Here is a 26,086-nt window from a genome sequence, read left to right on the forward strand (position 1 = left end):
AATCCCACTCATAAAAATAACGTAAATAAAAACAGCTGTTAGATTAGGGAATTAAAGTTCCCTAAAATAAACACATTTTAAAAATCTTTACTTAAAAACATTTATTTTACCCTAACGACTCATTATACGTTTATATTAGGATGTATTTTTTCTAATTTATTTTAGTATTTATTTGATGTCCCTATTTATTTATTTCACAAGCATATTTAGTTATCTAGATTTCATTTATCTAATCATGGCTTACATGCCATCCCATAGCTGTATACCAAAGTTTAATGCACAAAGAAAAACAGATGAGCTATTCAATAAAGAGGATAGTCATGAAGAGCTCAAAAATATCTTCAGGCAAACAAAAAAGTATGTAGGAAAAAAAAACACACCTCCTCCTTTGTATTAAGTTTAATGAGAGGTGGCATCTTAAAATGTCATTTTAATTGACATCCGCTCGCCAACGGCCATAGTCTGTATAAATGGCAATTAGTTTACAGTACATGTGTATATAGTATTTGTGATGCAACTTATTTGTCAAAAAGCAGTATTCAAGTCCCTGCACGTCCACACAGGTGTTTTCAGTTATACTGATTAATACCAGGTTGAATGATGGGAATTACATGAGGTCATTGCAGGAAAAGCACAGGTGTAATTACTAACATTAACGATTGGTGTATTTAATTCAAATAAGCCTGTTCCAGTGTCCTGGTATTTTACAAACTGGCTCATTGTAACGGTTCACTGGAACATTTAATGAAATGTTATTAGTTTCACCTGTTGGTTTCATGCAATGCAAAGTCAAAATGTCTGTTGTGCAAAATGGGAAAGAAGGGGGTCATCTTTTCCAGGATTTTCTGCATGACTGGACGCTGTGCAGCATGTGATCAGCCGTGCTGCCACATCACTTTAGCTGCTAACCTTCACTGGTTGCATGAAGTCTGCTGCTCCAACAGGTGCAAACACACTGAGGAGGAGAGTGTGAGATGTCAATCAAGCCATCTGCACACACAGAATATGTCTAATCAAGCATAAGTGAAAACTGTGTAGGGGCAAAGACTGCATCTTTTATCAGGCATGTAGATAATGTGCCAACAGTTGAATTAGTCAAATTAATGAGATAAAGAATTTAAAGTGCAGTTTATTGCATTAAAAGGAAAGTACAATGCACAGAAACTGGAGTGGCACAAAATGGTTTTAAGTGTAACAATTTTCAGTGTTTTCCTGAATTCATTGAGTCATTGGGTACCATGTCATTATTCCCATATAACAACTTAAGTGGATGACGAAGTAGACTTGGATGAAAACTCTGTTAACTTCTTTGCCAATTCCTTAGCAATACATTACATATTTTCTGCACTCAGTGACTGTTTTGTTCAGTTTTTTTCCCATTTTATTTATACAAAAAGATGTATATTTTTATTTGGTTTGTAATACTTGCTTATTTATTTCATTGCTTTACATTTTACTTGGACCCAAGACTAGAAGCCACTTTATGGACACCTTTACAATCACATAATACAGAAGCTGAATATTTGTGAATGTCAAGTAAATTCTACAGCATTTCTTCAGGATATTGTTTGCAGTATTTTTGGATTAAATACATTACACAGTGCAACCAGCTCATTAAAACAAAGCTAATGCAATCCAACATTCTTACAAAAATCCATATCTTTGTGCACTTTGTTTATACACATTAACATACACAAAAGGTGGCATTGTTCTGTATACCAAATAACAGGGCAGGTGTACCTTAAATACTGGCAACTTGTGGTGTTTTCTGGAAAGTTTTCACATTGTTTTGTTCCCTTAAATACTATGAAAATACTGCTATACACTCATTGGATGATGTGCAATAAAACAACAACAGTAGGTGGCAACTTGTAGCCAAATATACTGTTAACAAAGTTGGGGCAATTTACTTCCAAATCTCTCGGAAATTCAGGAAGTTTAGTTTCTAATAATCATTATAGATTATTTTTGGAATACAGTGCACTGGAAGCAAAGCAACCCCAAAACCTGGCAATTATTACTCGTCATATTGCTGCATAGAATGGAGCATCAGTAGTTGTTTTCTGTCAAGGAAGCATTAAAGATGACACATTAAATCAACAGTAGGCTCTATAGGAGTAGCATGGCACTGATACCATTAAAGACACAGGTTTAACAAAAAAAAAACTGGATTGTCACGTCGGACCAGTACAAAATTAATCTCATCAGTAAAAAAAACAGTGTAAGAAAAAGCAACAATAAAGCAGACGACTGATTTTAAGGCAGACAATAAACTGGAATATAGAAGTTTCTGTCTAGTTGAGACGGATTTATCAGAAAGAAAAGAGCACCCAAAAGGCAAATGGATTCACTATTGTTATACATCTCTATATGAGAAGTACCAGGCACTCGATTCTGTGTCAACACAACCACAATCCATCTCTTCCCGAGTGCACCACTGTTTGTTTTCCCTGCTCTGGTTTTTAGTCCTAGCCGAAGCCAGCCTGGTTTCACGTGTGGTCGTGGAGAAGATGGAGGAGAGTCGTTTTGGCCGTCTACGCCGCGATTTTCTTCTTGCACTCCACGGAGCAGACGAGGTGGGCCTGCACCGCCATGAAGCGCTGGCCGATCAGGCACTTGGAGCAGCCGGAGCACTTGAAGCACTGCGGGTCGGCGTGCCAGTGGTGGTCGCCGTAGGAGACCCGCTGGGCCTCGGGCTCCACCGGCGCCTGGCAGGAGGCGCATTTCTGCAGGGACGAGAGAAATGATGATGTCAGGCACACAGTTAGCTTTCTGCTTATATTTTCAATTATATAATATACAATTCAGTGTCCTATTATTATTAAAACTTCCCATGTACTTTTAGTAAAAATTCAGACGACTCGTCAAAATGCTAGAAAGCTTCAGGAAAACTGGGAATATTTGAAGCAGAATTTTGATGCTGTGTTTTTTTTTTTTTTTTTGTTTTGCCACATTTTCAACTTTTCATATCTGTTAATGTATCTTCATCTTTCATCTTTCATATCTGTGAATGATCCTGCCACCTGCCATCCAGTATGAATGTGTGTGTGAATGGGTGAATGTGTGTAGTGTAAAGCGCTTTGGATAAAAGCGCTATATAAGTGCACTCCATTTACCATTAGTTATTTTGTCATTTTTCAGTAAAATAATTGATTAAAAATCCCCTGTAGCTGCACTATAGAAAGTATTAGCTTTAGACAAGCATAGTACAGTCATGAAAAAAAAATTATTAGACCACCATTTTTTTCTTCAGTTTCTTGTTCATTTTATTGCCTGGTACAACTAAAGGTACATTTGTTTGGACAAATATAATGATAACAACAAAAATAGCTCATAAGAGTTTAATTTAAGAGCTGATATCTAGACATTTTCCATGGTTTTCTTGATAATGATTTTGGTTATTATCAAGGTGGTCTAATAATAAGTGGTACTAAGTAGTCTAATAATGTAACTAAATGCTAAGTGGTCTAATAATTTTTTCCATGACTGTATAACAAAAATACATCGAAAAACATCACAACGTGCACAGAAATGTGACAAATATTGGTCAGAACTGTTTGCAGAGAAAAGTTTAATTTACATATCATTGTGTTCTAGTAGTAAATGAGTTTTGGGGCAACTTTTGAAACGCAAAAACAACATTAAAGGCACCAAAAAAAAAAAAGCATCAAGCTACTGTATTTGCAAAGTTTTTTCTATAAATAGTCAACAAATAGAGAAAAAAATACTCCTTTGTGGTCCAGTGAAAGATCTAGCTTTAAATACTTAAAGGAAACGTGCAGATCTTAACGTCGGCATGTGTGTACATGATTTATCCAACATAATCCCCACAAAGCCACTGTTCTTATGTTACTTCATACTTGCCTTTACTTCTGAGTGCTTCACATTCCTGACTTTCAGCAGCCAGCTTTAATTTACAGGCGTTCTTTTATATAATTTTAACACTGACGTCTGTTGTTCAACATGTGAAAAACAATTTTAACACAAAACCTAATTACTGGAGGTGTCACGATTCATCAGATTTTCAACTTTAAGGTCACAATTTGTTTCTATTTCCATTGTAAACATGTTTTTTCCCCCAGCTGTTAAGGCTATAACTATGGAAGCATAATAGATTTATTTGAGGAAAAAAACATTTATCTTATTTTTCTAAAAAAGAAAATGAAATAATGGTCTAAGTCTTACTTACAACAACAACAACAACAACAACAACAATAATAATAGTAATAATAATAATAATCTGCTGCCTCTATCCATCTACTAGGATATTATAAGATAGCCCGAAGTCAGAAATGTTCAAATCCTACATATGATACACATATCTTGCTTTTATTTTCAAGAAAAAACGACATTTTTTGTAGCTCAGAACAAAACTCTCTATCAGGACGACTCAAGCTACAAATGTATGCAGCAATAAATGTGAACTGTGGTTTAAATAACAGCTTCCAACAAACAAAGACTAAAATTCCAACCATTCAACCAAACACAGGGTTCGTACACTTCAGCAGTGGTCAAATTCAAACATTTTTCAAGGACTTTCAAGGTCCATTTTCAAGCTTTTCCAGTATCTTACACCTGTTGTAAGTTGCATGTTTTAGATGAGTACTTACATACTAAAAAGGGGAGATTTCACTGAACCATACCAACAGCGATGGTATTACACTTTTAGGAGGAACAGTCTTCATTTCAGATAGGCTACTCATTATTTTTACATTGAACGTGTGATTATCTATAGTCTATAGATGGATATAGTCAGATTGCAAGAGAAATACAGTAAGAATTTCAAGCATTTACAAGCTCTTTATCCAAACTCCAAGCACTTTTTAAACCTTGAAAATACAACATTTAAATTCAAGCATTTTTAAGGATTTCAAGCACCCGTACGAACCCTGCAAACAAAAAGCCGGAGAGATAGAGAGAGAAAGAAGGAAGGAAGGTGTGTCTCACCACAGCGTAGCTCTTCATGTAGCACGGCTGGCAGACCGGCTTGTCGTTCTCCATCACGTACGTCTCTCCGGCGAGGATGCAGTCGCACTCGAAGCAGCAGAAATGCTTCAGATGCCAGTTCTGTCCCTCAGCCTGAGTGTACTCGTTACAGAAGATCAGCTGTGGACAGACACACACGTCAGAATGTAGACTGGATTGTACAACCCACCTTAACCCTCTGAAATCTTGAGCTAATATGTCCTTTAAAAAATCTGTTAAAAAATCTCCACCATGCCATGTTGGTATCAGTTTTTTTAGCGTTACCTCACCTATATGTCCTGATAATTAATGTTTAACTTTGACTTACTTGATAAAAATGTAGAACCCAAAAGAAACAAAGGAAAACATAAAATCTGATCTTGAAAATTGTATTTCAATACACAGAATTTTAAATGTTGCAAATATGAATACAGGTTGCAAATATTACATATAACAGTCAAAATGAGGATAATCTCTAGTCCTATATTTTTATACTACAAATATTTGACATTATCTTTGGTTTCACTTGGCCGAATATCATCAAAAAAAAAAATCTGGCATGGAGTTTCAAGCCAGAACTTTAAAGGGAAGCTGATGACAAGACTCAATGTTGCTTCATTTTTATGTCTTCACGTCATGAAGAAGTAATGTGCCAGCAATTTCATGGACTCTAGAGGGTTAAAACAGCACATGGTGCAGTTTTAAATGAACCGATCCTCTCCCCTCTCACCTCATCACAGCCTCCACAGCGCGGCTTCTCGCTGTCTCCATAGTGGCGTCCGCAGTACAGCTTCCCTTTCTTCCAGAAGTAGATCATGTCCACCAGCAGCTCTTTGCAGGTGCAACACACGAAGCACGCCGGGTGCCACATCTTATCGTAGCCGGCACGTTCTGCATAGACCGCCGGCTCGCCCGTATTCATCGGCTGCTGGCAGTGATTGCATGACTGGAACGGAGAGAAGAAAAGATAAGAAAAGATCGTTAAATTAATTAAATGTTGTACTTTTTTAGGGAGATTTTTTATGTCAATCTCCAAAATGACGCTTCAACAGGTGAAGTAAAATCCCCTGGTTACTGTTAGTAAGTGATTAAGTTGAATTATTTCAGTATTGTGTCTTGTTTGTTTATTTAAAAAAAAGCAACAAGAAACCATTTTTTAAAATTATTTCGATTTTTTTTTATTTTTATAAAATACAAAATAAATGTAAATTTCTTGCTTTGTTTGTTTAAGATCTCATTATTTAGTAGATGGAACCAGTGAATGTTTGAAATGATTGGAAAATGAGTTGAACTAAATGACTTGTTGATTGATTGATTGATAATATTTTAAATCACCAAGTTGTTTCAGCAGAAGTTTTATGCTCTTCAGTTGTGTGTCTTGTTGGTTTGTAAAAGGGTAATAAGTAAGGATTTAAAAAAATGTTTGCATATCAATCCACATATTTTTTAAATACCCAATTAATTAATAATTTAATTTGATTGAAAGTAATACTGGCCATCACAAGTTCCGATAAATACAAAATAAATTCTAATTTCTTGCTTTGTTTGTTCAAATTCTCATAATTTATCAGATGGAACCAGTGAATGTTTGAAATGATTGAAGAATGAGTTGAACTAAAAGACTTGTTGATTTATTGATAATAAATTAATTGCCCAAATTTTTTTAGCAGAAGTTTAATCTCTTATTTTTGGCTGAATTGTTCAGTTTTCATGACTCTGTCACACAATGCATGTGCACCAATAAATGGATATTTGTCTACGTAACATAATATCGTTGCTTCCTGTCCCCCAAAAAAAGATTTCTTTCATCCCAAATAAATAATTAGTATGTACTTTCAGAAGGTTAACACAAAGGCCAATCTCCTTCTCTTTGAGCCCATTTCAAAGTCAGAAGGCCTCCTTTGATCTGACTAAACGGCTATTTTATAAAGGAGCATTTGAACTTTGAGCCTTAGATCACTGTAGACTGTCTGGTAGAGAATGGCACTTTTTACTGCTGAAAATGGGTGGAAATCCTGCTTTATAACACAGACGGTACAGTGACCCGACCCTGGTGTATTTCATCCAGATAAGATGACTGTTGAGGGAGTTATAGTGAAGATAGAGATCAGTAAATCTGGGTGATTCTCATGAAGCCAGTCTAAGTTCTGTCTGTGAAGATTATAAGGACATACTTTATTAAACTAAATATATTTCACTTTTATGTGAATGAACAATATAGCCATACTGAGCCACAATGCATTGTTTTGTGCTCAAATAATATTTTTAAACATATTTTTGATTCACAATTTCATTACTGTAATGCATCCAGATAAAAATGTCATGGTTTCCCCACACTTATATACAATAAATATTTAATAAACTTTATAAAAAATAAATATACATTTGTTAAAAAATGTATAATTTAACAGAATTTTATCAAACATAATGGTTTTTAACAATGTATAAAGAACAAAATCTGAATGAAAATTGATGAGAAAAAATAGTTAAATGCTACGGTAATGATAGAATCTTTTGCATTAAAATATGTATATTTAAATAAAATACATTTTGGTGATACCAGCTACCCTTGAGCATATTTAAGTGTTTGCCAAATAAAATAAAAAACTTTTTTTATTTTTTTTTTTATTTAAAAATGAGTTACGGTAATGAATTTTGCTCACAGTGTCTCTAAAAATGTCAGAAAATACCTTCATTTAAAAAAAATAGATTATAAATTCATATTAAACAGTGAATTTAGATTGTATATGTTATAAAGGGTCAAAGAAAATATGTATTCAATGCTCTTGCATTTTTGCTATGAGCTGCACCATGTTCATGAGAATCACCCAAATACTAGATAAGACTACAAGGACAGAGGAGTGAGTCAGAAAATCAAGATGAAAGAAAAAGCTTTAAGAGTAGGAAAGAGACTGTAAGGACAAGAAAGAAGAAAAAGGAGCAAAGAGAAAACTCTGAGAGACTCACAGACACACAGCAGGATTAACTGGCTGCACATGGTCATTATAAGATCTTAAAAAAAACAACCCAGTAGTGACTCATGACTGTCTGTGGATTATAATTAAATCAATATCCAGCATCCTGAATGTGGAGCCAGAATTGGTCTTATGGCTCCACCTAGTGTTCACTCAAGGAGTTACACCACTTTCCTTCTTAAAAAAAAAAAAACTGACTAATGCACTGTGGAAACATCAGGATACATCTACTTAAATACTGTAATTTAGTCATAATGTTGTACATATACTACCACTCAAAAGTTTGGGGTCACTTGGAAATGTCGTTATTTTTTAAAGAAAAGCACAATGTTTTAAAATGAATTAAATTATTCTCAATAAATTAAAATATGATGTAAAAGTCCATTTCTAGTAGTTCAAGTCAAACAGCCCCAACCAAGTATTGAGTCATATAGATGGACATACTTTTCAGAAGCCAACATTTCCATATTAAACATACTTTTAAAAATTGGTCTTTTGTGATACTCAAATTTTTTGAGACACTGAATTTTAGGATTTCATTAAATGTAAGCCATGATCATTATAATGGGAAGAAATTAAATGCATTAAGAAATGAAATGTTTCATTCTGTGTGTAATGGATCTATATAATGTGTTATTTCCACTTTTTGAATTGAACTACTGACATAAATCAACTTTAAAGCTTTGAAAATGAGTTTTCCTATTTATTTTTTATATCAGGAAATATGATAATAATTTCAAACAGTTGATCAGGTCTGGATGCCAGTACAGTGTTAATGTACTTGAAAGTGACATCAGACAGCCTGTACATCTTCCGCCGCAGGATGAAGACCTACCTCTTCCAACAATACCTGGGTTAAGTCATGGTCGCCTAATATATTTTTAAAAATGCTCGTCTTTTCTCTTCTTCTCTCCTTTTCTTCTTTAACATATAGCACTCCTGTAGTGATGACAGTTGGCTCTTAAAGTTCTGTACTTACTTGGTTCCTGTGGTCTAAGTCTAGTTCCCTCAGGTTTAATGCACTTATTGTAAGTCGCTTTGGACAAAAGCCTCAACTAAATGACATGTAATGTAATAAAAAAATAAATATAAAGTGCTTACATAGGCCTTTTGTGGAAGTCCAGCCTGCTGAGCTCCAGGGACGCCCATAGCTCCGGCTGTGGCGGTGGTACCCAGGGCTCCTCCAGCTCCAGGCCCAAAGCCAGCTCCAGCTCCAGCTCCAGGCCCAAAACCAGCTCCAGCACCAGCTCCAGCACCAGGCCCAAAACCAGCACCAGCTCCAGGCCCAAAACCAGCTCCAGAACCAGCTCCAGGCCCAAAACCACCTCCAGCACCAGCTCCAGGCCCAAAACCAGCTCCAGCACCAGCTCCAGGCCCAAAACCACCTCCAGCACCAGCTCCAGGCCTAAAACCAGCTCCAGAACCAGCTCCAGGCCCAAAACCAGCTCCAGCACCAGGCCCAAAACCAGCTCCAGCACCAGCACCAGGCCCAAAACCAGCCCCAGCACCAGCTCCAGGCCCAAAACCAGCTCCAGTACCAGCTCCAGGCCCAAAACCAGCTCCAGCTCCAGCACCAGGCCCAAAACCAGCTCCAGAACCAGCTCCAGGCCCAAAACCAGCTCCAGCTCCAGCACCAGGCCCAAAACCAGCTCCAGAACCAGCTCCAGCACCAGGCCCAAAACCAGCTCCTGCACCACCAGCTCCAGGCCCAAAACCAGCTCCAGCAGCCCCTGGCCCAGATCCGGCACCAGCTCCAACCCCAACACCCCTACCTCCCGGTCCAAACCCTGCCCCTCCAGCCCCAGGTACCCCTCCAGCCCCAGGTACCCCTCCAGCCCCAGGTACCCCTCCAGCACCAGGTACCCCTCCAGCCCCAGGTACCCCTCCAGCCCCAGGTACCCCTCCAGCACCAGGTACCCCTCCAGCCCCAGGTACCCCTCCAGCCCCAGGTACCCCTCCAGCCCCAGGTACCCCTCCCAGCCATGCTGCCCGAGCGATCTCCTCCGGCAGCATGACGTCTGCGACCCCCAGGGCCTCGTCCTTGTACTTGCGGACGAACTGCTGCATCTTCTTGACCTCGGCGGGGCTCAACTCGTGGCACATGGACGGGTCCTGGTCGTGCTCGGGCAGCTGGCGGGCCATCTGCTGCCTGCGGTAAGCTGCTCCCTCCGAACCGGCCACTGGACGCTTCTCAGGCGGGAGCAGCTCGATGTAACGCGCCGCCTGGAAGTCAGAGAGGAAATGAAGAAGAAGAAACCGTTCAGCGCAGGTGGAAGAAAGAAAGATTGTATGAAGGACGGAGACAAGGAGAGTGTGTACAGAGAATTCTTGGAAAAGACTTCAGAAACAGAGAGTGTTGGTGAGAAAGACATGCAAAACAAGAGTCCTACAGATACAGAACTAGACTAAACAAACACCTGCTGAACTATCTAAACATACAGTCAGTGGAGAAATTATTAGACCCTTGTTTTCAGTTTATTGTTCATTTTAATGCCTGGTACAACTAAAGGTACATTTGTTTGGACAAATATAATGATAACAAAAAAAACAGCTCCGTAGAGTTTAATTTAAGAGCTGATATCTAGACATTTCCCATGGTTTTCTTGATAATAACCAAAATAAATATCAAGAAAACCATGAAAAATATGTAGATATCAGCTCTTTTTGTTGTTGTCATTATATTTGTCCAAACAAATGTACCTTTAGCTGTACAGGGCATTAAATTAACAAGAAATCAAGGAGAAAACAAGGGTGATTTAATCATTTTTCCATGACTGTATATATACATGGACTAAACTGGCTGTTAATGAGGCCTCCAGCAGACAAAGATTCACTTAATAGATAATTTCTTCTAAACTTCTTTAAAAGTAATATAACAGCTGACTTTTTATCTTTCACAAATTATAAAGGCACTGTCTAAAAAGCTGCCTTTCAGTAGGGTTAGGTCAAATGCCAGAACTTTCCTGTGTCCTGTCTGCAAAGCTAAACAAGGAGCAATGAATAATTGATAACAACGCCTTTAAATAGAACATAACCCCACATGAGAATACTTGATAGTCCCAGCAGTCGTTTACTGTTTATGACAAGGTGCAGACAGGCTACCAGTGATATAGCAATATATTGGCAAAAAGATTTGTTTTTGGATTATTAAAACTACATTGACCCATTAGTCTTAGATGTAGTTTAACCCAAAGCACCAAATTTAGTTGTCAGTTTATACAGGTGCATCTCAATAAATTAGAATATGATGGAAAAGTCCATTTCCAGTAGTTCAAGTCAAACAGCTCCAACCAAGTATTGAGTCATAAAGATGGACATACTTTTCAGAGGCCAACATTTCCATTTTAAACATACTTTTTAAAATTGGTCTTTTGTAATATTCAAATTTTTTGAGACACTGAATTTTAGATCTGCATTATAATTAGAAGATATTAAATAAATTAAGACATTTAATGTTTCATTACACATGAAATCATGGTCAATATAATTTGGCCTTTTTAAAAAAAAATTGCAAAAAAACCTCCTCCTATCTGAGCCACTGAAGCTTATAACTCCTGCATAGTGGTCCTAGGTGTCTTGGTGACCAACCTCTCCAGTCTTCTTCTTGTCCGGTCACTCAGATTGTGAGGACAGCCATCTCTAGGCAGATTTAAACAAGTGCCATACTGCTTCCATTTCTTAATGATGGTTTAACAGAACTCTGTGGGATGTCCAGTGAGTTGAACATTTTTTTGTAGCCATTTCTTGACTTATACTTTTCAATGATCTTTTCTCTGAGTTGCTAGGAGTGTTCTTTTGTCTTCGTGTTGCAATTTTAGCAGGAATAGTGATGAACCAGAGACTGGACCTCCCTGACACATGTTTTTTTATACTAAGATCACTTGACACACATCAACTGACCTCAGCTGATCTCCACTTCACTAACTGTGACTCTGCTGCATCAACTAGCTGGAACTCTGTTGAATTAGGTCAGTTAATTTAAAGGGTATGAATATTTATGCAATCATTTATTTTACCTTATATTTTTTTAATCAATTGATACCATTATGTAAAAATCAGTTTTCACTTTGATATTAAAGAGGGTTTCTTTTTAAAAAGGGCAAATTATATTGACCATGATTTCATGTGTAAAAAGCAACAAAAGGGTGAAACATCCAAGGGGGATGAATACTTCTGCAACTTTAAAAGAAATTATCCTACTAGCTCTACTTTTGACTAAACTATGCAGGTATTAAATGATTAATTTGTGTGATTCTTACAATGTACTTGTTGGCTACAGGTGGAGCCCACTCGTAGGTGACGGACATCATCGGCACGTCTTTGGGGACTGGAACCGTGTTGGCTGACGCCGTGCCGACAGCAACCGGCACTTTGTTCGCCTTGATAGCCGAGATGCTGATTGGTACGGGCCGAACATGAGCCTGACTCGGGGCTAGACCCGGGGTCTGACCCAGACCCTGACCCGGGCCCAGACCCTGACCTACACCCTGTCCTGCAGCCTGTCCTGCGGCCTGACCCCGACCCGGGGCTTGACCCGGACCCTGACCCGGGGCTAGACCCTGACCTGCGGCCTGACCCCGACCCGGACCCGGACCCTGACCCGGGGCCCAAGTCTGACCCCGAGTGCCGCCGGCTGCTGTTCCTGCAGCGGCTCCAGCAGGCTGCACGGAGCCGGCTGTAGCAGAGGGGGGGGGCACCACGGTGGCGGAGGCGCTGGGCGGGACCATGTAGGCGGTCCCGGTGCTGGGCAGAGTGATGGTCACCATGTTGCCCTTGTAGCTGGGCACGCCGTCCTTCTTCAGCTTGGCGATGAGCCCGGTGTACTTGGTGTCCTCGAACAGCTTCCCCACCTTCTTGTTCTCCTCAGAGTTCATCTGCACGTTGTGCTCCGTCAGGCCACATTTACAGTTTCGGCAGATTTTTCTGCAGAGGAGACGAAGAGGAAACATTTAGGAACCTTCAAAGACATGCAAAGTTTTTTAGTCTGGGAGAGGGAAAGACTACTTTAAGCATGTACAGTCAAAGAAAAAATGTAATTTAAGAGCTGATATCTAGATATTTCCATGGTTTTCTTGATAATAACCAAAATCATTAATCGTTCAGTGTCAAACAATGTCTCTATTTTTCTAACTGTATTCTATATTCTATATATTTCTAACTGTATTCTATATTCTGTTACATATCCTGCTTCTTTGTAAATGTCTTGGATAAACCTCTAATCACATAATTTCTTACCTGCATGTAGTTTTAAGAGCAAACTTAAGACTTATCTTTTTAATTTGGCTTTTACTTGAACAATTTTTTTTATACTTTTCCGCTCATGCATCTTAGAGTTACAGCTTCTCTTATTTATGTATTTATTTGCTATTATTTATTAATATATATATATATAGATTATCTTGCTCTCCTTTTTAATTATTTATTTTTTTATCTTTTTTTATCTGGCTTTTTTAATTTTTATTATTATTATTATTATTATTTACTTTTTTATTTTATTTTATCTTACCTTACTTTATTTTTATTTATTTTATCCAATTAATTTCTAACCTGCCTCCAGTGTTTCCTCACTGCTCCACTTTGAGATGGAGCTTCCTCTTTTTGTGCTTTGTTTTTAATGGGATGGGTGGAAGGTCAGGGGTGTTTGCTTGTTTCTGTGTTTTATTATTATTATTTGTTTCCTTTTTTATGTGAAGCACTTTGTGTTACATTTGTCTTGTATGAAAAAGGCTTTACAAATAAAGTCTGATTGATTGATAGTTTATTCTTCAAACAAACAAACATTTCTTTTCTAAATGTTTTCTTACTACAACAATCACAATCTGCTTCAACTTTCATGCAACAGTACAGCTCAGTGTTAAATTCATCTTCAAACATCTGCACTCTTCACATGCCTCAACATAACTTGCTTCATATTTGTAGAGGAACTATGACATAATTTATGACTGCTGGGCAAGCTTCAGCATGACCACACACACACACACACACACACACACACACACACACACACACACACACACACACACACACACACACACACACACACACACACACACACACACACACACACACACACACACACACACACACACACACACACACACACACACACACACACACACACACACACACACACACACACACACACACACACACACACACACACACACACACACACACACACACACACACACACACACACACACACACACACACACACACACACACACACACACACACACACACACACACACACACACACACACACACACACACACACACACACAGATCTCTGAGCAGTGAGAAGCTTTTGAAATCCAGTTTAGTTTGTATAGATGCAAACAAACCAAACAAGACTTGCTGACTCAGGAAAAGTCTTATAAACTGTGCAATGTGATCACTTTGAAACTGTGCATGACTCTCTTTTGTAAAACTTTTGGTGAGATAAAGTGCATGTTAGATTCTGTTATAGAACATTAAAGTTTCATTTGTGTGATGTTAGAGAGGCCCTGTGGAGTTTTCTTATAAATAAACATGTTAAATATATACATTACTTTTGCTATGACTTATATAAATAATTACAAAAATGGATGCTTTCATGACTTTTATTCCATATATAATTATACATACCTCTACCAAACATGTTGAGTGCTTTGTCTTCCTCATGACTCCAGATTTATTTACTTATTTACGGGTGATGGGTATAGGGACCTAATCTCATTGGTTCCTATGCCAACTGTGTAACACCCACCGCCCGTAATCTAGGAGTCATTTTTTACTCTAAAAGTAGTTCAGTCCTGTTTCCTTCAATTCAAAACCATATCCAGAATCAAAGAAATAATTTCCCGCTCCGATTTGGAAAAAGTCATACATACACTCATATTCTCCAGATTAGATTACTGCAACTCACTTCTTTCCAGCATAAAACCACAAATCACTCTCTCGCCTCCAACTGGTTCAAAATGCAGCAGCTCGGCTTCTTACTGGTTTTAACCCATTTAGGCCTGAATCGCCTGTAAAAAAAATGCCTGTAAAACCTCTGGGCGATTTTAAAATAACCCCCTAAAACCTGAAGTTTTTCTGGAAATTCAACAGAAGTGTCAACTCTTCCTACTAAATAACAGATTTTTCAGCCTCTGTAGCAGATAGAAATTAAATTCAAAAAGTATTTGAGAGCTTATAGCTGTTATATCTGAGCTCCCTCCTCTAAAGTCGTCTTCCGCCATGATTTCAAAGAAACATGTTTATTTTACTGGTTAGGTCACTGTCTGACTGGGACAGTTCAGGACTCTTGCTGACCAAAAAACTCCACAACAACAACACAGACCGTGAGCCAGACTCTGACCCGTGGTGGGCCTTTGTGCTGGTGCTGCAGCAGCATCAGGGCACCTGTTGCTGTCTTCAGAAAAGCTAATCAAGTGTGGAAGATTGTCTGGACGGAGGAGAATTCAAGAGCCACTGGTCCAATAAACGCACAATAATAATACTGTGTCAGACAGAGAAGCCAGGACACAGTCTGTGTTGTATATCTATACTGTATGCCCTAGAGCAGCTATTCTCAACCTTGGGGTCCCAACCCCAATTGGGGTCGCGAGATGATTTCTGGGGGTCGCCAAATCATTTTGGAAGTCAGCTCTGTCTCCACTGTGTTAAAGTGTTCATGTGTTTTAGTCTTTATGGTCATTTTGTGGTTTTTTTAGTCATTTTGTACCTTTTTTGGTCATTTTGTATCTTTTTTTGGTAATCTTGTGTCTTTTTTGGTCATTTTGTGTCTTTTTCAGATCATTTTGTGGTCAATTTGTGTCTTTTTTGGTCATTTTGTTTCCTTTTTTTTGGTCATTTTGTGTCTTTTTTGGTCATTTTGTTTCCTTTTTTTGGTCATTTTGTGTCTTTTTTTTTGTCAATTTGTGTCTTTTTGTGGTCATTTTTTGGTCAATTTGAGTCCTTTTTTTGCTTAATTTTATGTAATTTTTTGGTCATTTTGTGTCTTTTTTTTAATCATTTTGTGTCATTTTGTGGTCAATTTGATTCTTTTTTGGGAAATTTTGTGTCTTTTCAGACAAATCCCAAACTATCAAGTTCTTACTTTCCAAGGAGTCTCTGGCTTGAAGCTGACTGTTACACACTCAGGAGGTCAGAATGACCTTTAAACTTATAGCAGAGGACTTAGATTAAAAGTAACAATAAAATATAAAAAAAATATATATATAAATGCACAGACAGAGAGATGTTTTAGTTGTTGTCTGCTTCATTATTTGTCCAAAATTCATCGTATCAACTGAGTTTGTATGATCTGAACTGTGCGTGGAGATTGTGTTCAGTGAGCGGGGGTCAGGACAACATGCATGTTAAATTGGGGGTTGCCACTCAAAAAGGTTGAGAACTACTGCCATAGAGGGCAGTTATCTGCCTCCAATTACAGTTATTTAGTTGGATCAGGACCAGAACCACCCCTGAAGACTGGACCCCCCACCCTGAGCACTACTCAGACCTAAAGTCATCCCCTGCAGACTCACACTGGCCTGATATTTCCACTCTCTCTTCGTCTTGTTTTGTTCACATTAAACTGAGGGGACTGTTCAAACAGGACACACATGAAAGCGTCTGTACTGTGGAACAGCATGTCCCTCTCAGGCCGTGACTCCTGCTGCTATCACAGCTTTGTTCATTAAGCAAAGAGGGAAAGTGATGTTATTGACCAGTCTGGGAGTCTTAGTTGCTCTTCTTGCCATTTTCCAGAACAATGATCTGAATGCACGCTTTTCTTTAATGTCCTGCTTTGTAATTATACTAGCATACTTGGCAGCTGCTCAATAAAACCACTTTTCTACAGTGGGACATCATGCAGCTCCACCTGAGGGGTCAGGACTTTGCTCCACAGCCCCCCCTCCCACCCTTTAATTAAAGTTCCTGCTGATTAACTTTAATTACCCAAATGTCTCTCGTCTAAACCAGGCGGCAACCTCCAGGTCTGAGCAGGGAGGCAAACCAGGAAGTGCGTTAAACTGCATTCTACCGAAAATTCCAGCAGGGGGCGCTAAGTGTGGCTGCAAAAACATTTGGGTCCATTCATTTCAATGCAACATGAGAAAACTTCTCACTTTATTTAATACCTTAGAAAGGTTTTTTAGGACAATACTATGGTCTCAATCACAAAAAAAAATCTTACTATTAAAAAATCTTCTTCAAGACAATTTGATGTTAGTAGTATCAATAATGGTCCAATTAAGAAGAAAATAGAAGATAAAGAATCGTATGATTTGGGACGTGGCTACCTTTGATTGACAGGTCACTGACAAGGCGAGCCGTCATCAAGAGAGAAGCAGAGCACTGCATATCCATGGCAACGTGTCAATAAAGTTATATATAACATTATATAGATATAAAAAAGGACGTTTAGCGGTTTGGTCTCATAACTTTGACCCTTTCACTGTATTTTCACTTAATGACTTAATGATTTATTTGAACATTTTGTTCAGTAAAAATATCTTGTTCAGCGTTTGGTTGGACTAACAGACACTCCAAGGAGTCGCTGTTAATTTTTCTGAGGTAAGTAACGAACATTGTGCTTTTGTTTTTTGCCAAAACTAACATCCCAGTTAATGCTAACATGAATCAGTCAGGTTGAGGTGTAGAGAGGCTGTAGTCAGTGATCAGATCTCTCTCCTCCTCCAACTTGTGTTAAGATGGTGACAGAAGCCGTACAAACCTCCAGAAGTGAAGCTCGAAGCCTTCACACTTGTCTTTGCATTTCAAACAGGCGGCTCCGGCGCCAAACTCGTGCCCGAGGGTCATCTGTAAACAGAGCACAAGAGGGAGATTAAGAGTGCTGTCATGCTTTTGTTTCGTTTTGCTTAAACCACTAAAAAGGAAATGCTGAGCTTCCGTCAGGGCACTGCAGCTTCTTGGAACATAAAATTACACGTCAAGAGGATGTTAGAGGAATGACAAACAGAACAACACAACATCTTTTGCGTTGCTGCAACTATGGAGCAACATCAGAATGGGAATTCTCAGAAAACTTAGACTGTTTAAGAAGAGTTTTGGATGCACAGTGTAGAAATTTGTCTGAACTGAAAATGGTTCAGAGGAAAAATTATACCAGGACGGGATAAAAGGAATAACAATAAAGTGAACTGAATATATAAAGTCATGGAAAAAATGATTAGACCACCCTCGTGTTCTTCAACTTCTTGTTCAAATATACTTCTTGGACAAATATAATGATAACAACAAAAATAGCTCATAAAAGTTTAATTTAAGAGCTGATATCTAGACATTTTCCATGGTTTTCTAGATAATGACTTTGGTTATTATCATAAAACCATGGAAAATATCTAGATATCAGCACTTAAATTAAACTCTTATCAGTTATTTTGGTTGTTATCATTATATTTGTCCAAACAAGTACCTTTGGTTGTATCAGGCATTAAAATGAACAAGAAATTGAAGAAAAAAAATGGTCTAATAATTCTTCCATGACTGTATTTTGACAGTATTATCTTTGTTTGGGGAGGAAAACACAGAATTTACAGTCACTGTAAGCCTTTTTATCAGAGTTTAGATGATTTGTGATGCAATAAAAACAGTTTTCTTTCTATTGTAATATATCAGCAACATTCCCCTTCAACTCCCATAACAGAAATTATGATTTTCCCCACTCTGCTGCTCTTCTCTTCTCAACATCTGCATCCTTCCCTCTGACTTCTCTGTCAGACACTAATCACGTCCACCTTAAGCTATTACCGCTGTTTATGACCATATATGGTCAACTATTCAACGCTGTTGAAAAGCCCCGAGGAATCTCAGCAGGCACCCCTTTCTTTCTGTCAGACAGACTTCTTTGACCCTAAAGACACTCACTGCTGAAGAATGCAGACAGTGACTCTTGTTTTTTAACGGCCGAGCCTCGATGCCAGTTTTTTAACTTCCATTACACCTTCAAGAGACTTTTCCTCCTCTGGGAGCCGCTCAGCAGCAGAAGGCTGAAGTGTGATTTGTTATAGTAATTAAAGCGGTAAACACATCAGCTAATCCCAGAGAAGTCTCTGCCCCACAGCGAGTGCAGTGTTTTATTTGAGGTATACTTCAGATCAGGGGTGGGCAACTGGAGGCCCGGGGGCCGCATACGGCCCGCACCCTCACTTGAAGTGGCCCTCAGTACAACTACATGCATTTGAGCATGAAATCTTAAAAGACACAAAATGACTAAAAAAAGACACAAAATGACTAAAAAAGACACAAAATTACCAAAAAAAAAAAGACACAAAATGACAAAAAAAAGACACAAAATGACAAAAAAGGACACAAAATGACCAAAAAAAGACACAAAATGACTAAAAAAAGACACAAAATGATTACACAAAGACACAAAAATGACTTAAAAAAGTCACAAAATCACCAAAAAAAAACAACTACATGCATTTGAGCATGAAATAATAAAAATGCAGTGTAAAAATGCACAAAATTACTTCTTGCATTAATGTTGGTCTGCTGTTCTTGCAATGAAACAGTAAGTGGTTATTTTGTATTTGCTTCAAACCTTTTGTATTCCTATTTATTATTATTATACATGCATATGAGCAAGAAATAGTTACTGCACTGTAAACATATTTAAAATTGCAGTTTCAGAACAGTCGATTGATGGTAGGACATCATCTGTGCATTACATATTCATATCCATATTCACCAAAGTCATAAATTATGACCAAAAAAATCGTAAAAATAAAACATTTTGGGACAGGGGACACAGTTTGTGGTGGACAGAAATACAGTCTGTGTGTGTCCCTCAATAACTTGCCTGGAAGATAGATAGTAACTTCTCCATATTCCCCAGTTATTAGTTATGATCTGAATTTAAACACTTTAATGGAGATTATTATAGAGGAAGGATACATTTAGTGGCAGAATGTTCAGCCTAGTACAAGTACATTTATCTCTTTGATTTGTGAACACTGCTATATAAATGCAAGACATTATCATGATGATAATTATTATGATTTTGTTTTCCTTTAAGGGGGGGGATTGTGAATCATTTACAACAACATCCAAAGGCAGCCTATCATTTGCAATAGAAATGTTAATTACAGGAATACAATGGCATAAGCAGAGCTGCATTGTACATAAACAGAAAGAAAAATTGGTTTAAACCAGGAATTACATGACCAAGATAACAAATCTGAGCTGATCTTTTGGTAGAAGACTCTCTGATTCTCTGCAAGAAAAACTTAACACTGATTTCTTGCTGTGACTTGCTTGTAAAGTTTTTTATCTGTCCAATTCAGAGAAAATTCCAATGCACTCTGGATGAGAGCATCAGATAAATACCTCAAAAGTAAAACTCAGCACTGAGGTTTAAAGTGAACTGAGCTAAGTGTTTGCTACTCGGGGAATCTAAATATTTGTCTCGGGCACAGTGAGGACCAGTGGCCATTACTGGCTGACGTCACTCAGTGTGTGTGTGTGTGTGTGTGTTCTTGTACTCCCTACATAGTGAGGACCGGAACACGTTTTTAACCAACAGAGTGAGGACGTTTTTGCAAAGTGAGGACATTTCAGCCGGTCCTCACTTCTTTAAAGGCTTTTTTGCGACTTCAAACTTTGTTTTTTAGGGTTAAAGTTACAATCAGGTTTATGTTAGGGCTAGGGTTGGGCATTTAGTTGTGATGGTGAAGGTTAGGTTTAGGGTTAGGGTAAGGGAACAAGGTTTTTATAGTTAACAAAAACAAAACGAAATAACGAAAACTAGAATTGAAAAAACATTTCATGGTTACAACACTAACTAAAATTATAGTGAAAATGTCTTCGTTTTTGTCTTTTTCAACTTTTTTTCATACATAATGAAGATGGATAAGGCAAAGGAAATAAAGGCAAAATTTACTGTGACCTCTTTTAATCTCCCACCCAACAAATACCCCATTACAAAAAACTAAAACTAATAAAAAATGAACTAAAACTAAAGCATTTAATATATTAATAAATTCTTAACTAAAACTAGCAAACTCACTCTAAAAACTACTTAAAACTAACTGAATTTGAAAAGAAAAATTCACAACGAAATTAAAACTAAAACTAATGAAAAAATCTAAACTATTATAACCTTGCATGGGAATTCACTGTTCCAATGAGGGTCCTCACAAAGATAGAGGTACAAGAATGTGTGTGTGTGCGTGCGTGTGTGCGTGCGTGTGTGCGTGCGTGTTTCCTTGGAACACAGTTTCACAAACTGCATCAGCTTCAGTGACTTTGTATCATGACTAAGCCTGCAGGGTGAATAATTACGGTGACAACAGTGTGCAGAGGGTTTGTTCAGACACAGATCATACACAGCAGCTCTGAGTCATGTTCATGAGTCATGTTGCTGCAGCAGCTGGACAGATGCCAGCCAGCAGCTATGGAGCCATGTATTACATTTGAATCAACTGTGTCGTGTAAAAAAACTAAAATTTCCCACTTTCAGGATAAAATATCTTGTCTTTGTCATATATTAAAGTGAATAAAAGTCACAAGGATGCTGTCTTTTATCAGATTTTTTTCACTGCACCAACATTTTCGGAATCTGAGTTATATTTTATATCTTGCTCTTTGATTTAAATTGTAATTTAAGAGGGAATTTTGTGTCCTCTTGCCAGAGAAAGTTTAACAGTTCAGATCCAACAGAGAAAACTGAAATGCAGCAAATTTAGGCTCAGGTCACTCTTTCCTAAAGCACTTTGGATCAACTGTGTGCAAAAAACACAAAAGTTTCCCCACTTTCAAAATTAGATATCTTGTCTTTGTCATATATTAAAGTGAATAAAGTCACAAAGGATGCTGTCTTTTATCAGATTTTTTTTTCGCAGTGCCAACATTTTCGGAATCTGAGTTATATTTTATATCTTGCACGGTTTTTAAATTTTAGATTATGAAGGACTTTTGTGTCCACTTGCCAGAGAAAGTTCTACAGTTCAGATCCAACAGAGAAAAATTAAATGCATATGAGCAAATTTAGGCTTAGGTCACTCTTTCCTAAAGAACTTTGGATCAACTGTGTGCAAAAAACACAAAAGTTTCCCCACTTTCAGAATTAAATATCTTGTTTTTGTAATATATTACTATATATACTACATACTATTTTAATTTTCAGAATCTGAGCGATATTCAATGTCTTGCTCTTTGTTTTTAAATTTAATTTTATGAGGCATTTTTGTGACTACTTGCCAACTTAAATGCATATGAGCAAACTTAGGCTTAGGTCACTCTTTCCTGGTGCAAATTTTTCCTCAAAATGATTGCCCATGGCAACTATAACAACCATTTAAGTGTTTAGAGGAGAAGATTATTCCAAATGAGGTCAGAAACAAGTTCAATTTAGCCGAGCAGCAGTGATGATGATTTCCCAGCCGAACACAGTGAGCTTATTGTCACAACTTGTTACCTCTGCCTTCTTTCTGGAGGACGGTGGGAGCTTTAATTGAGCATAATATTACCTAAACACAAAGGTTGCTTTTTCCTGTAAAGGGCAGTTACAGTTTGACAGTAATCACAGCAGCCTGTCGCTGACTGAGGCGACCTGCAGCCTCCAGCAGACAGAAACCCTGCAGCTGCCTGAGACTTATCTCCTCCGGGGATTAAAAACAGAAGTCAGACTGGATCTGTCTGGGTCGTCCAGCTGTTCAGACCCACTTTAAGGCAGCGGTGCACTGCAGATACTGTAAATACTGTAAATACTGTAAACAGGAGCTTTCTGCCCCCCATCCTCCAAGGGTTTCTGGTTGCATGCTTGAAAAGTAACAATAGTGATTTATTTAGCCATGCATGGAATTTATTTTCTTCTCAAAATTTTGTCTAAAATAGTTTCTGTTTTTATAGGAATTGTGTTTTTGCTTCTATTTAATATTAAGTTGTTGGGGGGGGGGGGTCTTTTTTTGCCATATAGTTGAAACCAGAAGTTTACATACACTATATAAAAAGACACATATGCTTTTTTTCTCACTGTCTGACATGAAATCAGACAATCACTTTTCCTGTTTTAGGTCCGTTAGGATTACCAAAATTATTTCTATTTGCTAAATGCCAGAATAATGAGAGAAGGGTTTTTTTTTAAGACAGTTTTAGATTGTAGATGTTGTTTTAGAGGGAGGGATTGTTGTTGTTTTTTGGATGTTTATAAATGTTAAAAAAAAAAAAAAAGACTGATTTGACTGATTTTTCTGTGCAACTTTAGCATTTAGATAGATAGATAGATAGATAGATAGATAGATAGATAGATAGATAGATAGATAGATAGAAACTTTATTTATCCCTTGGGAAGGTTCCCTCAAGAAATTGCACTTCCAGTAGCAGCACAACCCCAATACAATAAATTAGAATAGAATAAAGTTATAAACTAGTATGAATGTGCAAAATTAGAGTGACAAGAGACAGTAAAAAAAAATAAAAATACAAGGAAATCATATACAAGAAGAAATACTGTACGATATTGACATGAGGGAGTGCATAATCACTGCATGACTCTGATTCACTATTTATCCACACAACAAATTCAACCTTTTTTAGTCTATGACATGCACTTATTTCTGGCAAAAGAACGTCCCGATTAATAAGACAGACATCCTTTTATTCCTTATGGTGAATAAAGTGCCTCTAGTGGGTTTTGTGCCCATATGAGTCAATCAGTTTGGATCACTCTTGCATCATGATGTTTCACAGAACACATCATCATATGCCAATTTCTTCAGACACCGCCCAACCCCACACTAGCCACATGAATACATGTTTGCTCGATGACAAGCTGGTTTATATCTTTCTGTTTGGTGCTCCAGTCAGAAAGTCTAAAAAAAGAATCTAACTAGACACAATAGCTGGTAAATCCTGGAATAGTGCACATTATGGGCAGGAAACTATACATTAAGTCCATGCCACACATGCAGTATGTATCATGTTCTTCACCCTGTTTTAATTGACAGTTGCAAGCAAGAATCATAGCTGATTTATTTAAAATACATGCTGCACATCACGTCACACTAACCCACCTTTTACCCCCTGCAGCGAAGAATAATGACCCCAGTGAAGGCCCCCCAGGCCACAAAAAGAAATGCTTCAAAGTTGTTTTTAAAACTACTAATTTGCAGTTTCACTCATATTTACATACATTTAGCTACTGATTATATGTTTAGGATTGGCTTTGAGTTCAAAACCTTTACAGGGGGAGTTTAAAAAGGCAGGTTTCAAATTAGTTGCACTGTGATTATCCTGGTCATAAGCAGACTGAGCAGAAGGAATCACATGTATGCAAGAAATCCAAAGCATGCAGCATATTCCATGCCATGGTGGGCATCTTAAATCCACCCTCTGATCTTTAATGAATGAATATCTATTGGAAAAACTCTGAAGTCTATTCTTAATCCATCTGTGATACAGTGAAAGATCCAGAGAGCACCACAAGAACATTTAAAATCACATTGGAGACAAGATAACTTTCCCTTCTTCCATGCATGACCAAATTCCATTAAAAATCCCCTTAATTTTACATAATCTTGTTTAAATTGAAGTATATGAATAGGAACAAATAACTTCAGATTTTGTAAGCATCAATGACAGACGCTCTACAATTCGGCAGCTTTAAAATTCCAACAGCAGCTTTTACTCTTTGCTAAACTCATTTTTTAATTTGTTTTTCATTCTACCATCAAGATCATAGAGAGCAATGCGCACTGGAACTTAAACATCAATAGGTTATAAACTAGGAGGTTTTGGCGAACAATATGCACGCCGAATTCTGAAATGACTTTTACATTTTTGCAAAATATTCGTTAAAATGTTCCAGAGCAGATTAGTTTGCTTGATATGCCGCGTGACACTATATTGTCTAAATTTCAAACGCGGTTTGGCGTTGAGTTCTTCAGATGGAACATTTTCTCAAAGGGAAGTAACGTTACTGTTGCTAGGTAGGAAAGCTACGATAAGTTTTTTAAACCAGCCACCAGTCAAGAGCGTGTTATTATATATCATCTACTTATTGCCGATACGTTAAGCTGTATTAATTCGATCATTTAATTCCAGTTTTATGAATGAAAAAGCAAAAAAAATGACCCTGAAACAAGTTTTAAAGAAAGCCGAAAAACAAGCAAGGAAGTCTGGTGGTGATAGTGTAACTTTCTCGCCACCTGCCCGGATCGGCACACCTTTTCAGGGCGTTCCCCGGTCAGTCTGAGCACCGAGCACACTAACGGGGAAACCTTACCTTCTTTACTTCCTTCTCTATCTCCATCTTGGTGTTTGTCTCTGTGGGGTTAACTCGGTCCGGAGGAAGCGAACAGACGAGTCGCTACTAAAATAACTGTCAAAAACAAAAAACTGAAAGGAAACGGACAGGACGGATAACACCACAGCCCGGTTCACTCTCCGTTTCTCTGCTCGGAGGTCCTGCTCCGATCCGCTGTCAAGTTAAACAGAGTCCACTATGTGGTTTCCGGTCAGAGCTTACAAAATAAAACCCGTTTTCGCGAGGCTTACAAACAGTACAGTCGATATAACTAAATTAATTAATTAACTAACTAATTAAATTGTGAATAACAATTAGGCCATTAGGATTTTTAAATTTCGACCAAGTAATTGTATGTAAGAAATGTGTAGAGTAAACATACACAAATATATCATAATTAATAATAAGCAAAGGGTTCTTTTTTTTAAAAATGAGTGACAGATACATTTACATTAGCCACTTCTTCACACTTAAACTAAACTTAATATAAACTGCTAAAAAAAAATCAAAGTTTTTCAAAAATTATACAATGTAGTCGGGTTTCAGAATGTGGATATTATGTAGATAGGTGGCAAAATGTGCAGATTTTTTTTAGTAATTTGCCACTAAACTTATAATTATGATTTTAAAAAATGGCCATAGACTAAGCTGGATCCACAGAATAGTTGAAACAAAATAAAAGTAGCTTTTTCAAACCTACACAATTTGACAAATGAATTTGAAGAAATTACTATATATCTGACATAAAAGTGGAAATGCTCCTGAATAGTGAGAAACAAGAGTTAGCAGCTGAACATTCAGGCAAATAAAACTGTAAATAAACTGCATCTATAGCCCGTATAGTGCTTTTAATCTAAAGTACTTCATGATTTTGCCTCTCATGCACCCATTTACACAAAAAACA

General features: G+C 37.6%; 1 protein-coding gene across 2 annotated transcripts; it reads right to left on the minus strand.

Annotated features, from left to right (window-relative positions):
- Positions 1-1,112: 1,112 nt before the first annotated feature.
- On the minus strand, positions 1,113-25,319 carry tes (testis derived transcript (3 LIM domains)). 2 transcript variants are annotated; one of them, XM_059335998.1, is made up of 10 exons: positions 25,162-25,319; positions 17,647-17,732; positions 12,200-12,863; positions 9,932-10,163; positions 9,713-9,802; positions 9,305-9,505; positions 9,042-9,235; positions 5,696-5,911; positions 4,948-5,106; positions 1,113-2,726 (listed from the first exon to the last, which is right to left on the minus strand). In XM_059335998.1, the coding sequence occupies exons 1-10, from the start codon at positions 25,186-25,188 to the stop codon at positions 2,535-2,537; spliced, it is 2,061 nt and encodes a 686-aa protein (XP_059191981.1). In that variant the 5' UTR covers positions 25,189-25,319; the 3' UTR covers positions 1,113-2,534. The 2 variants fall into 2 exon arrangements, with proteins under 2 accessions (XP_059191981.1, XP_059191979.1); XM_059335996.1 differs by lacking the exon at positions 9,713-9,802 and having other exon boundaries at positions 9,042-9,145; positions 9,353-9,628; positions 9,851-10,163.
- Positions 25,320-26,086: the final 767 nt, after the last annotated feature.

The sequence above is a fragment of the Centropristis striata genome, chromosome 6, assembly GCF_030273125.1.
Source record: "Centropristis striata isolate RG_2023a ecotype Rhode Island chromosome 6, C.striata_1.0, whole genome shotgun sequence".
In the NCBI taxonomy this organism is placed as follows: domain Eukaryota; kingdom Metazoa; phylum Chordata; class Actinopteri; order Perciformes; family Serranidae; genus Centropristis; species Centropristis striata.

Bases quoted from the DNA above. Each gene is read 5' to 3' on its own strand.
- tes (XM_059335998.1), bottom strand. From the start codon at position 25,188: ATGGAGATAGAGAAGGAAGTAAAGAAG. The intron at 17,733-25,161 runs GTAAGGTTTCCC...CTCTGTTTACAG, and splicing joins TAGAGAAGGAAGTAAAGAAG to ATGACCCTCGGGCACGAGTT. The intron at 5,912-9,041 runs GTAAGCACTTTA...TCTCCGTTCCAG, and splicing joins GACTTCCACAAAAGGCCTAT to TCATGCAATCACTGCCAGCA.